We start from the raw sequence: 16,850 nt of genomic DNA, 5'->3' as shown, positions 1-16,850 counted from the left end.
CTTTAGGCTTTGTAGTAAATGTGCACAGGGCAGATATGACAAATAACTGAAATTTACCAAGAAATGACTGGCTTTTCTATAAATATTATACTTATTTTTTTAAAGCAGAAATGGCAGATCTACAAGATTACAACGGGTCACAAAGTGACGCGCAGCAAAGGTCGTCGTGATTGGGACACGAACCCGCGACACACTGTCAGGCTTTATTACCAACCTAGGTGCCCGGACATTTTTTCAACATGGACTCGTTTCCATGATGTTGAAAAACGATCGCAATCATCTCCCATAATTGCGATTAGACGTTCACCTAATAATGGTGACAGGCCTAGTTGACATGAAAACGTGTTGAGAACATGAAGCCATTTAGCTGTGTCTGCTACTACAGTGTTGATTTCGTCGACGAAAAATGTCCGTCGACTACCTTTTTTCACTGACGAAAACTAAATGGAAACTAAGCTACGATGACTAAAACTAAAATGACAATTTCGTCAACAAATACAAACTAGACTAAAACTGTTAGGAACTGTTAGTAAATCTTATCTTATGATATTTAGTCGACTAAAACATTCCAGGTGACTAAAATGTGACTAAAACTAAATGAAAACTAAGAGACTATGACTAAAACTAAAATCTAAATTTGCTGCCAAAAACAACACTGCCATGTAGCTGTGTGTGCTTGCATGTACCTCGGAGAAGAAGGCCGTGACGGTGACCCTCTGACACTCGTAGATGTTGTTCAGAGACGGACACAGACTCTCGATGATGGGAGGTAGTTTGGGACCGGCATGCTTGGCCATCGCCCTGCGAGGAGGAGGAGGAGGAGGAACAAAAAAACGCACCCAAAGCAGTGTTAATCTTTACAGCAAATATAATTGCCCTCTATTACTAAAAGAAATAACTAAAAACACCTTAAATATTTTATTTCTTTCATAAATAGAGAATCTTTCACTCAATAGGGACTGCTCCTGTCGCAAGTTGATGATGTCATACGTATATGTGTGGTCCAGCCCTATGGAATTATGGAATACATGTGCTAATACAAAATATTTAAAATATTGCTTTGATGCTCATATTAACACTTTAATTGCCCGGGGTTATTTAATCCATTACATTATAGCGCCCATTCGATTTATAAACACGGACCCCTTTTCCGGACGGACTTCCGGTCCGTGTTGATGTGTGTGTAGCAGCTAACAATAGCCACACCACTCTAGAGTCGATCGACAACAACGGGAGACAAGAATAAATCTATCTCGTTAACTTTAGTTGTTTTTTTATTAGCACGTGCATTCCATAATTCCATAGGGCTAGATCACACATGGGCATATGACATCATCAACTTGCGACGGGAGCAGTCCCTATTGAGTGAAAGATTCTCTATTTATGAAAGAAATAACATATTTATGGTGGGATCCTTTGAAGGCCTATTCATTCACCTAAAACTGGATCATCAATAGGCCTTAAGTCTAGTCTTAGTCGACTAAATATCAAAAACCTTAGTCTATTAGTCTTAGTCAAGTAAATGAACACTAGACCAAAGACACATACACTGTGAACAGGCGCTCCTTCTGATAAACACACCCAGATATGAGTCCATTATTACATTTAGACCCATTTCAGTGACATGGGCATGAAGGAGAGTTTCTTCTTATTTCATTTTTATTTTATATTTATGAGAAATGTATTTTGGCCCTAATCCATTCAATGATTTACAAAGCAATGAACAAACGTGGATGAAGTGAAAGTTCTTTTTTTTTGCAGCTTTTGCCTTTATTTTATATATTTTTTTGAGTGGTGCAACCACTCCAAGGAACAGCAATGTCCGTGTTCACCTACCTATGTGACTCGTGTTAACCTATGTGACTCGAGTTAATGTGTGTGACTCATGTGTGACTCATGAGTACCAGTAGGGGCGCCGTTGTGGCAGAAACAGAGACAGAGAGATGCACTGTTGCCTGCTAATGAGGGAGAGAGAGAGAGAGAGAGAGAGAGAGAAGGGGGGGGGGGGGGGGGGGGGGATTTGCACCACTCAGTTCACACGGGTGTGAGTTTTATAGAGGGACAGACAGTAGGCTGACAGGAAATGGGGGAGAGAGATGGGGGGGTGACATGCAGTAAAGGCCGTCGGGATCGGGAGTCGAACCCGCGGCACACTGCCAGACTTGGGCTACCGGCCAAGGTGCCTGGACCGCTGAGCCATGGCCCAGGCCACTCAAAGGCTTTTTAACAGCCGCCCCCCACATTTCATAATGTAAATCTGTACTATAATCTATACTGTGTCCAACTACAAGTAAGACGCGCGAACGCGGGAAGCGAACGCAGCTCGTAAATTGCAAAAACAACAATTAGAATAAATTACGTAATTGTTTAAGGTTTTTTTTAAGTTCTCTTTTTTTGTGTTTAAGATTTTTTTAAAGTTTTTCCTTTTAAAGTTTTTTTTTAAGTTAGTTTTTTTTTAAGTTAAGTTTTTTGTAAGTTAAGTTTTGTGTGTGTGTGCGTGCGTGCGTGCGTGTGTTTTTCCTTTTTAAGTTTTTTTTTTAAGTTAAGTTTTTTTTTAAGTTAAGTTTTTTTTAAGTTAAGTTTTGTGTGTGTGTGTGTGCTTGCGTGTGTGTGTGTGTGTGTGTGTGTGTGTGTGTGTGTGCGTGCATGTGTGTGTGTGTGTGTGTGTTTTTGTGTGTGATACAGCTGCGCCCTCTGGTGGTGGGCGGGTGGTGTTACAGCGTGACAGACAGACACACAGACAGGATCTGCTGGGTCTCATAGTAAATGCTCACTGCGTTCGCAATAAATTCCGCAACTCTGTGTGTGCCTACATATCAGTGTCCATCTGTGACCCGTCCATCGCATGTCTCGCAAAACCGCCTGGCCGATCAACCTCAAACTCGGCACAGCGGTTCCCAATGCACCAGCTCTAGGCGTGTGTGTGTGTGTGTGTGTGTGACGTGCGTGCACCTGGCCAGCAGGGTCACGCCATGCATGTGCGTGTTGTACTCCTTCATGTCCTCCCAGGCGTTCTCCTGGTCCAACGTTCTCACCACCTCGTCCAGCTGGGCCCTCGCCAGCAGAACACGCAGCGCATCCACCGCCATGCTGCAAGAGGCGCGCACACACACACACACACACACACACACACACACACACACACACACACACACACACACACACACACACACACACACACACACACACACACACACACACACACACACACACACACACACACACGCACGCACGCACGCACGCACGCACGCACGCACGCACGCACGCACGCACGCACGCACGCACGCACGCACGCACGCACGCACGCACGCACGCACACACGCACGCACGCACGCACGCACACGCACACGCACACGCACACGCACACGCACACAAAGTGGTTAAACTACTGCTAACATGGAGGGTGGTGCTGTGTCTAGTGGCCTGGGCACCATACCATTCCGGGTTCATGAACCGGTCGGGAGCGGATGATATCGCTATTGTAGTATCGTTTTGTAGTCAGCAATCTTCCGGAACTTTCCTTTCCCCCTAAAAACCGATTTTTCTCAATAAAAGCTACAGGCTACGAGAGCTTTTATTGTTATTCTTCCAGGTTTGAGGGAAAAGGAAGTTCCGTTTGATTAGTTCCTGCCTGATGACTACAAAACAAAACAATACTACAACATGACGTAACGATATCATCCGCTTCCGACCGGTTCACACGGCACTTTTGGAACAGAGAGCAGGCTTTCCTCCCGAGGCGGACAGCCTGGTGAGGCGAGGTTGTGTGTCTAGTACAGTATAGGTACCCTGCTACGTGTGAGGGTGGTGCTGTGTCTAGCCCATTTTGACCTGAGATCAGATTCTAAAAATGTCTTCTACATCCTGACAGTTTTCTGAAAAAGCTATGTTTCCATGTCAGTCGTTCTTCGATTTCTCAAAAATAGCAGACCTACAAGCTCGTAGCGCGCCACTCGGTGGCACGCTATGAGCTTGTAGATCTGCTATTTTTCAATAGCTAAAGCATGACATCATGCTAACACCAAAGAATGGGCTATAGTACAGTATTGTATACGTACCCTGCTACGTGGATGGTGGGGCTGTGTCTGGCGTGGGCGTCTTTGGGCGGGGACACGCCCACGCTGGCTCCCAGTCTGACGGTCAAACAGGCGAACAGCTGGGGGAACAGGCTGACGGCCGCGTCCTGACTCTGCCCGTTCAGCATCAACTCCCTCAGGCCGCACGTCATCTGCAGGGGGAGAGGCGCACGCACACAGGTATACAGTGAGGTAGGTATACAGTAGCAATGTTGTATTTGGCAGCACATTTTTGGTCTCTTGAATAGTTTATTTAATTTCAGTCACATTTTAGTCACCTGGAATGCTTTAGTGTAATATCATAAGATTTTAGTCGACTGTCTTGATGCAGATTTTACACTTGCTGAAAATAGCCGTCCTAATGACAGATTTTACACTTGCCGAAAATAGCCGATCTACAATCTGTGTGGACTGTGGAGTCGTCGAAAATGTACTCTTTCTGTGTGCAAGAAGAGGAGCGAACGCATGCCAATGCTTGTGGGGGAGGAGCTGCCGAGGCACTGAGACATTATTTTGGATGTATTTTATTTGTATTTTATTTTTGATCGGATTTGCGGATCGGTGAATTTTGCGGTGATCGGACGATTTTTTTTAATCGGCCACCGATCGATCGGAGCATCTCTTATTTGAACGGGTCATTGAGCCGTGACCGTGAACAAAATCGTTCGTTCACTGAAATGAACTGTTTTGCCCACCACTAGTGCAGTGTTGTTTTTGGCAGCACATTTTTATTTTAGTTTTAGTCATAGTCTCTTGAATAGCTTTCATTCAGTTTTAGTCGCATTTTAGTCACCTGGAATGTTTTAGTGTGTTTAGTCTAGTTTTAGTCGACTAAATGTCATAAGATTTTAGTCGACTAAATCTACAGTTGATTTAGTCGACTAAAATGTATTTTGGCGGGCCTTGATGCCGTCGTAATTAATGATTTTACACTTGCTGAAAATAGCCGATCTACAAGCTCACAACGTGTCGCAGCTTGTAGATTTATTATTTTCAGCATGCAACCAAGTGTAAAATGACTCATACTGGATCTCTTGTCCACTAGTCCCCTTCCTAACATTTTAGTCTAGTTTGTATTTGTCGACAAAATTGTCAGTATATTTAGTCTTAGTTTTAGTCATCATAGCTCAGTTTTCATTTAGTTTTCCTCAGTGGAAAAAGGTAGTCGACGAACATTTTTCAGCATTGTTTTAGTGCCGGCTGTGTTTTAGACTCACAGCCAGTGGGGGACCCGTGGCCACCTTGCCCGTCCTCATCATGGAGTCCTTCTTGTCCATGTAGGGAGCCATGACGGCCAGCTTCTCCATCACCATCTCCATGATGTTGGTGGACACCATGGGGTCTGAGCCCAGAGCCAGCCACATCTCACTGCTCCAACTGGACACACACACACACACACACACACACACACACACACACACACACACACACACACACACACACACACACACACACACACACACACACACACACACACACACACACACACATTTTAGTTCTTTATTTGATTCCACAAATTACAATTCATTTTACAAGGAAACAAATATAACAGGGTTGACAGTTCATGTTGACTTAAGGATACACATGGCACCTCCTCCTTCACACAGACAAACTGCCTATAACAGCCGAAACAGAACAGTATTTGGCAAGTTGTTTGGCTTTGATCTTTGTCATGCCAGCTATTCTTAGGCCACTCATGGTCACTTTATGCACATGGCCCAGGCTTCCGACTATCAGTATGGCAAATCTACAGCGATACCCCAGGTTTTTTTACACGCACACGCACACACGCATGCGCACGGGTTCTATTTCGTCCCTGCTGACCGCCAGAGGCGGTGCTTAAGCACTGAATACGTCCCTTCGCGCATGCGCCGTCGAGTATTTTATACCAACAATGTCAATTTTGACCCCATGATGACCCGGAGTCGTCTATATCTTCCGGCAGTCTACAGGGGTTCAGTCCCTAATTTCTTCTCGCTCGCCTGTGAGAACCAAGTTCAAGATACTAAGCCTGCATTACTGCTACTGCATATGCTTGCTATGCAATGCATTATGTAGCCTATGGTGTCTGCCGAGTCGCTGGTAGTTCCGTGACCGAACGTCGGAGTATGCGCTGTTCGCCCTCCAGAACTGCGACTTATGGATTTTGTTTTTTCTGCCTCTGAGTGGAGTTTATTTGGATTCGCGTGGACGCGGTAGCGTCCAATCTCTCTCGCCGGTAATGAAGGCGAACAAAACCTCCCTGGACAAAAGGTACGTTATCGTCTAAAGCGGTGCTATCCCCGCTAAACAGACGTTCAAATTATATGATATATTGCATCATGGCATAACCTCTTGTGAGTAAAGGCTGCGTTTGCGCCACCTCCCTGCTCCGCATACGAGGTTTGTTTGACGGTGAACGCTAACAGACGTTCAAATTATATGATGTATTGTATCATGGCATAACCTCTTGTGAGTAGAGTCTGCGTTCGCGCCGCCTCCCTGCTCCGCATACGAGGTTTGCTCGACTGTGAACGCTAGCGCTTATTATAAGCGACTATAAGATTTGCCGAAGGATGGCCACTGTCATATTGCCTTCGTTTGATAAACACGCTACTTGCAAGCTTTGGTTAGCCCCTGCTGTTGATGGCAAGCGTTGGCGCTCCATTCTCTCAGCAGTCAGCATATAACTTATGATAAGTTAAGCTAGTTAAGGCTAAGTGTCATTTTCTGTTTGGCAAGCCTTGCTGGCCAAAGCCATAATGCCGATAATATTGGCAGCGTTCAAGCTTAACTGCTTCCGCGGATAGCTTGTCTTCTTGTTGTTGTTGTTAATAATAACAATAACAACTTGTTATTATTAGCCCGGTACAGGAGCAGCTACCTGCGTCCTCCCAGGGTATTGATGTGGCTACCAGTAGTTTGTAGCTCAGAGTATTAACAGCTATTGGTGTACATAGCTTGTCTGGTTATTAACCCAGCTGGCCCCCAGCAGTGGGCCTCGATACTGATGCTGCTACCAGTATGTCTGGAGCTCAAAGCTCTATTAACAGTTTTTGCGTATACAGTGGGTACACTTTGTTTTTTCCCCACAGGTGCCCCTGGGTACCTTTGGGGCCTATTAGCCCAGCTGGTCCCCAGCACAGGGCATCTGGCGCTGCTGCCAGCGTAGCTCACAGCTGCTACCAGTAGCTTAAAGCTAAAGGTGTTTATGAACAGCTATTCGTGTAGGCTATAGCTTGTCTTGTTGTTAGTAGCCCAGCTGGTCTCCAGCATTGGGTCTCTAACTGGCGCTGCTACCCGTAGTTGTAGCCCAAGCGCTTATTATACTATTTGTTATAACGGCGATCTGTGTATAGCTTGCCTTACTGTTTATTGGCCCAGCTGGTACAGGGCAGGCAGCGTATGCGCTCCGCTCCTCCAGCATACGGCCTCTAGTTTGATGTTACTTGCTACTAATCGTTTGTTAGCTCAAGCATTTATTAACAGCTATTAGTGTATAGCTTGTTCTGTTTATTAGCTGCAGCTGATACAGGCAGCGTACACGCTCCCTTCCTTCAGCAGGCGGCCCCTATCGGTGGAGCTATTGGCTGTAGCCTTTTCTCCAAAACTTGTTTGTGTTGGTTTATTTAACCAAACTTTTGGCTGGTGTAGGCAGCGTTAGTGCTCCCTCCTCCCAGCGTGAATGCGTAGTAGTGCCTTGACTAGCGCATTGGAAGTGTCTTTTGTTTCGCTCTGGACTAGCAAACATAAATAATAATGCACTTGGAGTTTGGATAAACGTCATAGTGCTGTGATAAACGTTCGCATAGGAAACACTACAGCTGCTACATAGCAGCGTCCAAGCCTCGACTGAAGGCTACTTTATTATCATAATTTATAAGTAAGCCTCAGCTGGGGGTACAGGTAGCGTGCAAGCTCTCCTCCCCCACCGCGACCATGCAGGTCGCACAGTCTAGCTAACAGCAGCGTCTGTGCGCTGTTCCTATGACGCACTTTACATCTGGTTAAATCTCAAAGTGCTACAATGAGCATTTGCATAAAACGTAAATGCATATTCACATGCTGCGGCAGGTATAGCAGCATTCAGTTGTTTGATTAAGTCATTATATGCCGATCTAAGTTAAAGCCTCTGCTGGTACAGGCAGCGTACGCGCCTCCTCCCCCCAGCATATGGCCAACACCTAGCAACCAGTAGCGTCCGCGCCCTGGGCTAGTTGGGACTGGTGTGCACCGGCCGGTCCAGAGGAACCGGTGCCACCACAACGGAGAGCTCCCACTTTTGTACCTCGAAAGCCTCTGCTGGTACAGACGGCGTACGCACTCCCTCCAGCATATGGCCAACACCTAGCAACCAGTAGCGTCAGCGCCCTGGGCTAGTTGGGACTGGTGTGCACTATGCCGATCTAAATTAAAGCCTCTGCTGGTACAGGTAGCGTACACGCTCTCTTCCTTCAGCATATGGCCAACACCTAGCAACCAGTAGCGTTCGCGCCCTGGGCTAGTTGAGACTGGTGTGCACCGGTGTGCACTATGCCGATCTAGATTAAAGCCTCTGCTGGTACAGGCAGCGTACACGCTCCCTTCCTTCAGCATATGGCCAACACCTAGCAACCAGTAGCGTCCGCGCCCTGGGCTAGCTGGTGTGACTGGTGTGCACTGGCCCGTCCAGAGGAGCCGGTGCCACCACAATGGAGAGCTCCCACTTTTGTACCTCGTGTGAAGCTCCCCTTCAGCCGTGAGCCGACCTTGGTCCTGCCCCGTGTGCCAGGAGGAAAAGGTCTGACCGCCGGCCACAGCAGATCTGAGAGGACTCAGCTATCTGCGGAGCTGGCCCACATGAGGTCCATGCTCACCTAACATAACACCTAGGCACCTCGGAGGGTTCGAGTGCCTCCCCCTCCGATGCCACAGCTGACTCGAGGACGATGTACTCTCCCCGACAGCTTAAGCTATGCACTTCCATGACTATGAGGAAGATGCAGAAGACGGTGCCTCCCAGGCATCAGAGCCAGCCTCCCACTTCTCAGCTCAGGACCCACTGGCCGAGATGGCTCCATGCGCACCTTCATGCGCATAGCCGTGGAACGCTAATTGTTAGTCATACCACAGTAGGCAGTCGGATCCTCCAAGCGCCTTCTTCAGACGCGGGTCAGCCCTCACCGTCACTGGAGGCATTTGGTGTCATGTCCTCAAAGAGAGGACGGCTGATGTCCATCCTAGCTCTAGCCCATCGCCAAGTCGGGCTTTCACAGTCAAGCCTGACTGAGGAGCCTCTCTTCCTTCAGCATATGGCCAACACCTAGCAACCAGTAGCGTCCGCACCCTGGGCTAGTTGGGACTGGTGTGCACCGGTGCGCACTATGCCGATCTAGATTAAAGCCTCTGCTGGTACAGGCAGCGTACACGCTCCCTTCCTTCAGCATATGGCCAACACCTAGCAACCAGTAGCGTCCGCGCCCTGGGCTAGCTGGTGTGACTGGTGTGCACTGCCCCGTCCAGAGGAACCGGTGCCACCCGCCAAGTCGGGCTTTCACAGTCAAGCCTGACTGAGAAGCCTAGGCCAACTCTCCGTAGTCTCCCTGAGGAGCCAGGAGCACTAGGTGGTTCAGCTGTGCTCTCCGGGCTGTGCAGTGCCTTCTGACGCCAGCCCCCCATATCCGGCGGGGTCAAAATGGCCGTTATCAGCAACATGACGAGAGCCCTAGTATCAGACCAGGAGTGATGTGTCCTCCTGCCCAAGGGCGCAACAGAGGCCGTAGATCCTCAGTCACACCAAGGGAAGTCCGATCTACATACTTCCTCGTGACGCAAGACAGACTGTTGTCGACATGTCTTGAACTGATGGGACCCAACAGGGTTATGAAGTTCATGCTCTGCTCTACAGCACTTCCTGCCGTACCTGAGAGGCAAGCACATTCTCATACGTTCGGGCAACACCTCGACCGTGTATCATGTAAGTCATCGGGCAGGGCCACGTTTGCTTGGCCGCCGTAGGTGTCTATGGACCCTCTGACTTGGGCAGCCCCCCCCCCCCCGCCTGATCAGCCTATGGGCAAGTTATCTAAGTGGAGAGCGGGACTACATGGTAGGCTCTCTCCCATCAAAAGCTTCCATGAGGGGAGCGGTACCCCATCCAATGGTGGTGAACACTAATCAGAGGCTACCTCGGCAGAGCGGAGGTGGACCTCCTCACCCTAGAGTCGCTGACTCGCTAACCTCTCTGGTTCTCCCTAACGGAGACATCCAGCCCTCCGGGCCAGGACGCAATGGTCCGATGGTTTCATAGAACCTGAACGCCACAAATGGCTGTCAGCCCGCAGGCCTTCATGCCACATAGCCAGTATGAACAGAACGACCTGCATCGTTCCGACACATGGCCCTAAGTAGGCCACCGCCCACAGGGCACTATCCTTTTAAATGCGCACTGGCCAGAGGCACTGCATATGCCTTGCCACTGCCTCTCTGATACGACCAGCGCTTCAGAGAGTTCTTTAGGAGGGTCACACCATACTTCTGGTTGCCCCCCTCCAGCCAAGAAGTACTTGGTTTCCTCTGCTGAACAGACCCAGTCGGAGGACGCCATGGCGTCTCCTCGACAGAGGTCTCCTCAACTGGGAGGCGGTCGGATATGGCATTCAAATGCTCGACGCCCCCAACTGTGTGTTTGACCGCTGGCAGCCCTGAACCGCTGCCGAGCAGCTGTGTGGAACCAGCCAGGCATGCCACCCTGAATTCAAAGGTGCCATGACATCCATCAGACTACGGTACGATAACCGATGGAATCTATTTCCAACTGACGTGAGGGTCAGAGCAAAGACCTAGTGCGCTGCTCTGCCTACCTTTCTGGAGTTCCGCAGTCCCTCCTAGACGAGGGCCGATCTCCTACTCTAAAAGCATAAGTAGGGGAGATATCATGTCGATATGCTAGAATCAATATCGCACAGCCACAGTGGGGAGCCACAGTCTGGTGTCCCTCTTCCTGATGGGGGCTCTGAGGTTGCATCCTCTACGAGCCCTGAGAACTCCGGCACAGGCTCTTCCCTAGTGCGGCATGGTCTATACAGGCCTCCCTTTGAGCCCTTGGCACGGGCGGAGTTTAGAGGGTCATGGAAGACTGAATTCTTCCTGGCCATTACCTCAACGTAGCGTGTCAGTGAGCGGCACGCCCTGTTTGTCAGTGACTTGCGTCTGAAGCAAAGCTCAGACGGCCTGAGTGTCTCTGTGGCCGAACACAGTGTTCCTCCTGAGGGTGCTGTCACATACACACCTCAACCAGCCTATACGGCTAGCACAGTCTTGCCCTCCACCAGGAGAGTGGATTGACAAGCGGGAACTATTGCGCCCAACGTGGGCCCTGAGAGCCGCTTGTTAGACCTGCCACATGCATTCGGCGGTCAGAATGGCTGGTCCGTTGTGACGATGGCCCTTTCAAAGGCGGTGCTCTCTCCAGACAGCGCCCGCCCCACACTATTGTGGATGCCATTAACCACGCGTATGGGGCGAGTAATCGTACCCTACCATTTGGCGTGAGGTGCCACTCTAACGGGAGCGTCCCCACATCATGGGCTGCCCCGAGGGAAGTACCCCTGGAATATATCTGCCGCTGCCTCATGGGCATCACAGCGAGTTTTCTATGTTCCACTGGGTGAGTGTTGCCACTCCCCACCCGCTGGACGTGGTCCTCTTACGAGAGTCCTCCGATTCTACTCCTTATGGCTTGGGATCAGGATTCCTCGTGACTTTGCTGGTATAAGTCATTCAGTGCTTAAGCACCGCCTCTGGCGGTCAGCAGGGACGAAATAGAACGTAAGTTACGTATGTAACTATGGTTCTATGAGTCCCGAATGACCGCCAGAGCACTCTTGTCACTCAGAATCCTCGTGGTCTCGCGAGAAGATTCTGTAGGGACTGAACCCCTGTAGACTGCCGGAAGATATAGACGACTCCGGGTCATCATGGGGTCAAAATTGACATTGTTGGTATAAAATACTCGACGGCGCATGCGCGAAGGGACGTATTCAGTGCTTAAGCACCGCCTCTGGCGGTCATTCGGGACTCATAGAACCATAGTTACATACGTAACTTACGTTTGACTCGTCTCCCATGTCAAATACTTCCAGAAATCTATGTTCTCTGGTGCAGAACCAGCAAGAATTGATTTATTGAATGAATACTGTACATATATATTGAATACAGTTTGCAGACAAAAAGCACAGGAAAAGTACAGTTCAATACAAGGTCTGCTAAGACGATTTAAAACCCAAGAAAGCACTATTATGGCTTGTTGTTTCCATTGGTGTCCTTCATATACTCAATTCTTCAAAGGGTATTGTATCTAGCAGTTGTGTACCTGTCATGAGCCAGTGGTTGATTGATCAGTGTATTGTGCGTGTGTGTGTGAGTGTGAGTGTGTGTGTGTGTGTGTGTGTGTGAGTGTGTGTGTGTGAGATAACTACCTGTCATAAGGCAGTGGCTGATTGATCAGCGCATTGATTACCTGTCATAAGGTAGTGGTTGATTGATGAGCGTATTGAAGACGGTTGGTAGATGCTGAGTGGCCAGGATGAGAACGGTCTGTCCCACAGCCACTCTCACCTGGACATAGAGAGAGACATCAGTCTTAGTAACACAATAACACATACAAGGTTCCTCAAAAATCTATTCGGAAGCGACATCAAATAAGCCATTATGACTCATAAGTCTCATATCCAAGGGGCAGCGCTGTGTACTAAATATTTTACTAATCGATAATGATGTAATTAATGAAAATGAACACGGTGAATTAATGACCTGCTCCTCCGTGATGCTCTGCAGACGCAAGTGAATCACCTCCATCATCTCTGGAACCTAGAACACACACACACACACACACACACACACACACACACACACACACACACACACACACACACACACACACACACACACACACACACACACACACACACACACACACACACACACACACACACACACACACACACACACACACACACACACAAAACACACAAAAAAGGAGATCAATTGGCTCGCTTTACACACCCACCCACATGCGGTGGACTCACAAGTAAATAATAAGAGACACGATGGGACAATCGTTTTGTGCCCAAAACGTCTGTGGACGTCTTGGGTATTACCGCACGTGCATAGCCCAAGACGTCTGTGGACGTCTTTGGGAGAAAAAAAAAATCAAAAATCAAAACCATTTTTTTTTTTTTTTTGATACATGGTGCCAAAGTTTGTGTTTTCGCCATTGAGAATGCATTTGGCGTTTAAATTAAATAACTCAGAAACTATAAAACATTTCAAAGTAAAAAGTTCCAGCATGTGTCTCCACAGCCAGCTGAATTATAAAAAATGTGAATGGATTTTCTAGGTGAAAGTGATTTTGGGCAGTTTTGCGTGGGCTCTCAATGTCGCACGTGCATAGCCCAAGACGTCTGTGGACGTCTTTGGGAGAAAAAAAAAATCAAAAATCAAAACCATTTTTTTTTTTTTTTTGATACATGGTGCCAAAGTTTGTGTTTTCGCCATTGAGAATGCATTTGGCGTTTAAATTAAATAACTCAGAAACTATAAAACATTTCAAAGTAAAAAGTTCCAGCATGTGTTTTGAAAAGTCATTAAAATGTGCCTCAAATCTTTCCGAAAATGATTTTTTCGACGTCAGGCCTGAATGGGTTAAGGATGTGTTTAGACGTGTTTTTTCTCTCTCCTCAATGGCTCTCGGTGCCAATGACCTCATTTGTTCTTTTATTGATCCATGTTTGATCGTGCTCTTCACCATCGTATGAATAGGTCTGGGTTGCTAGGCGACCGGGTGAACACGAACCGGAAGTGAAACAAATCTGCCTCCAGATTTCCCAGATTGCGTTTTTGGTCAAAACAAGCTGTATTCCCGGCCCATAACTCCATGACCGCGGTTACAACATTTGCGGTGAAATAAATAAGATCGTGGGACACTTAACACACACAGCCGTTTTGGAATTCAAAATAAGAGCATGCACTGAAAGAAAAGATTGTGGCACTGGGGACCATTTTGGTTAAATATTCTCCTGGCAGTGGCTGAGTGAAGCAGCGCGTTACCAGATGGTTAACCCATTTAGACCCGAGGACGATTCTACCAATGCCTTCTAAATCATGACAGTTTGATGAAAAACCCATTTTTCTATGGCAGCGGTTCTCAAACATTTTCATGTCAAGGACCCCCAAAAATATATGTAATTGGCCGCCGACCCCCATCTGAAAATGTGTTGTTCCAGGGACTCAAAGATTTGAGTTAAAAAACGTACGCTCTGAACATTTGGGCCACATTTTCACGATTTTTCAAAAATAGCAGACCTACAAAGCTCGTAGCGCGGCACTCGGTGCCGCGCTATGAGCTTGTAGATCTGCTATTTTTCAATAGCTAAAGCACAACATAATGCTTAAAAACACCAACAGTGGCTATGAGTGAAGCAGCGTGTGTGTTGTTTACCAGGTCCTGCAGCGCGGCTCCTCTGTTCTTCATCAGAGTGTTGATGATGACGGTGGAAGCTCTGCAGCAGTTGGTCTGACTGTCGGCCACGCCTTCAAACAGCATGAAGAGCAACGTGCTCACCTGCTGCTGTGGAAGACGCTTACTGATCACCTACATCGAGCACGCACACACACACACACACACACACACACACACGCGTACACACATTACATTCGTCTGTAGTTATTGTCATTCTACGGTACTTACATTGGTACTTGCATTACAAAAAAATGCCTAAGAAGTCTGGGCCTAAGACAGTCTACTCTGCGGTACCTTGGTGAGGTCAGAGCAGGTCTTGTAGAGAGCAGAGTAGTCAGGGTTTTCCAGGACGTTCCTCAGAGGCATCAGACTCTCAACAGAGTCGTCCTTATAGTCTGTGGAGAATCCTGTGAATCACAGTTACACACACAGCTTAGAACAGCAGGTTGATGTTACTGTACGTACAGTAGAATCATGTGATCAGTTACACACAGCTTAGAACAGCAGGTTGGTGTTACTGTAGGTACAGTAGAATCATGTGATCAGTTACACACAGCTTAGAACAGCAGGTTGGTGTTACTGTACGTACTGTACAGTAGTTCTGAGAAGCACAACGAGAATTAAACAACCACTGATCAATACAAATAAATGAAATAATGTATGATTATATCCTCTTAATAACAAAATAACTTACTAAAAATATCTACAAGCTCAGCTCACTTTTCAAATGTGTACAGTATAATAACTTCATATTCTAGCTGTATACAAAGTGGTGTGTGTGTGTGTGTCTACCTTCATACCGTAGCTGTACATAGAGCAGTGTGTGTGTGTGTGTGTGTGTGTGTGTGTGCGTGTGTGTGCGTGTGTGTGCGCCTACCTTCATAGCGTAGCTGTATATACAGCAGTGTGTGTGCGTGTGTGTGTGTGTGCGTCTACCTTCATAGCGTAGCTGTATATACAGCAGTGTGTGTGTGTTTGTGTGTGTGTGCGTCTACCTTCATAGCGTAGCTGTATATACAGCAGTGTGTGTGTGTGTGTGTGTGTGTGTGTGTGTGTGTGTGCGTCTACCTTCATAGCGTAGCTGTATATACAGCAGTGTGTGTGTGTGTGTGTGCGCGTGTGTACCTACCTTCATAGCGTAGCTGTATATACAGCAGGGTGTATATAGAGTCGACGGCCGCCAGGCGAACATCGTGGCGTGGGTCGGTGCAGCGAGGAGCCAGGCGACCCAGTAGAGCTCCCAGGTTGTGGAAGGACACCATGTTCTACCGGCACAAAAATGGTATCTCAGAACAGTCAACGGTACAGATGTAGTTCACAAACGAGAGAGAGAGAGAGAGAGAGAGAGAGAGAGAGAGAGAGAGAGAGAGAGAGAGAGAGACAGAGACAGAGAGAGACTGAGAGTGAGAGGGTACCTTGACGGTGAGCGTTTCCAGGTAGTATTTCAGCATGTTGGCAGTGGTTCGGACAGCCCTCTCTCTCTCATGGTCCAGGGATGAACTCAACCATGACTCCACGTGCTACACACACACACAGGTCAACAACACACATCACACGGTACAGAGCCAAAGGGTTGGCATTCACACCATAAAAAACAACAACATAACACATAACATTGTATGGCTCGCAAAAGTGGAATTAAAGCTACTAGCTACTTTTACATTGTATTGACGATTCCATATTACTGTAGTGTACATGTCTACTTCCGCCGTAGTCTGAAAACCCACCTTTTCAGACTCCATCATGGCCCGTAGCACTTGCCCTAGCCCCTTAAAGGTGTAGTGAAACGGAAATGGTGGACATTTATTGTGAAGTTTCAAGTTGAAACACCGCTATGAAGTATCAGAGCGTCGCATCCCTTCAGGGGATGGGACGGTAGCTAGGGGCCGTAGCTATGCTGCTGCTATGCTACGCAGGACAGCGTGTGGATGTTTGTTTACAAATCAGATAGTCGTCCAGCTTTACCAGTTTACTCTTATGTGGCTTATTTCTACCCTATAATGTTTTCAGATACATTTTTTAGCGTGATGATTAAGTTGAAACCGAGTAATACACTCCCTGGATGTTATCTTGAATGGGAATAAAAACGGAAGATGTCTGTAATCAGTAGCAGCTGTGCAGCCTGTGCTGGACGGATGCGGAGATATGGGGAATTAAACGGGTGAGCTTCATTTTTATTGGCTTTTATCGATGTTGGCCTCGACACGTCATCACGCAGCACGTTTTTGTTTTCAGGAAGTAATAAAAAATATATTTTGATGGACGTTTGATATAAAAACACACAAAAATGAGAA

At 47.5% G+C, this 16,850-nt stretch overlaps 1 protein-coding gene across 9 annotated transcripts in view; it reads right to left on the bottom strand.

Moving 5' to 3' along the window:
• Positions 1 to 16,850, bottom strand: part of mroh1 (maestro heat-like repeat family member 1) — a 102,142-nt gene that overhangs the window by 18,524 nt on the left and 66,768 nt on the right. For all 9 annotated transcript variants that reach the window (XR_013790151.1, XM_079502773.1, XM_079502775.1 and 6 more), the window contains 10 exons: positions 15,972 to 16,076; positions 15,686 to 15,821; positions 14,851 to 14,963; positions 14,536 to 14,688; positions 12,849 to 12,905; positions 12,556 to 12,653; positions 5,294 to 5,453; positions 4,059 to 4,228; positions 2,953 to 3,090; positions 687 to 801 (listed from right to left, as the gene is read on the bottom strand). Coding sequence is in view for 8 of the 9 variants with exons in the window: in XM_079502773.1 (XP_079358899.1) it covers positions 687 to 801; positions 2,953 to 3,090; positions 4,059 to 4,228; positions 5,294 to 5,453; positions 12,556 to 12,653; positions 12,849 to 12,905; positions 14,536 to 14,688; positions 14,851 to 14,963; positions 15,686 to 15,821; positions 15,972 to 16,076 (1,245 nt within the window). In the remaining variant the exon portion in view is untranslated. The remainder of the gene's footprint in view (positions 1 to 686; positions 802 to 2,952; positions 3,091 to 4,058; positions 4,229 to 5,293; positions 5,454 to 12,555; positions 12,654 to 12,848; positions 12,906 to 14,535; positions 14,689 to 14,850; positions 14,964 to 15,685; positions 15,822 to 15,971; positions 16,077 to 16,850) is intronic.

Source organism: Electrona antarctica (genome assembly GCF_951216825.1).
Source record: "Electrona antarctica genome assembly, chromosome: 6".
Taxonomy (NCBI): domain Eukaryota; kingdom Metazoa; phylum Chordata; class Actinopteri; order Myctophiformes; family Myctophidae; genus Electrona; species Electrona antarctica.
Note: the sequence above shows the minus strand (reverse complement) of the source record. Positions and strands in the feature narration are given on the sequence as shown.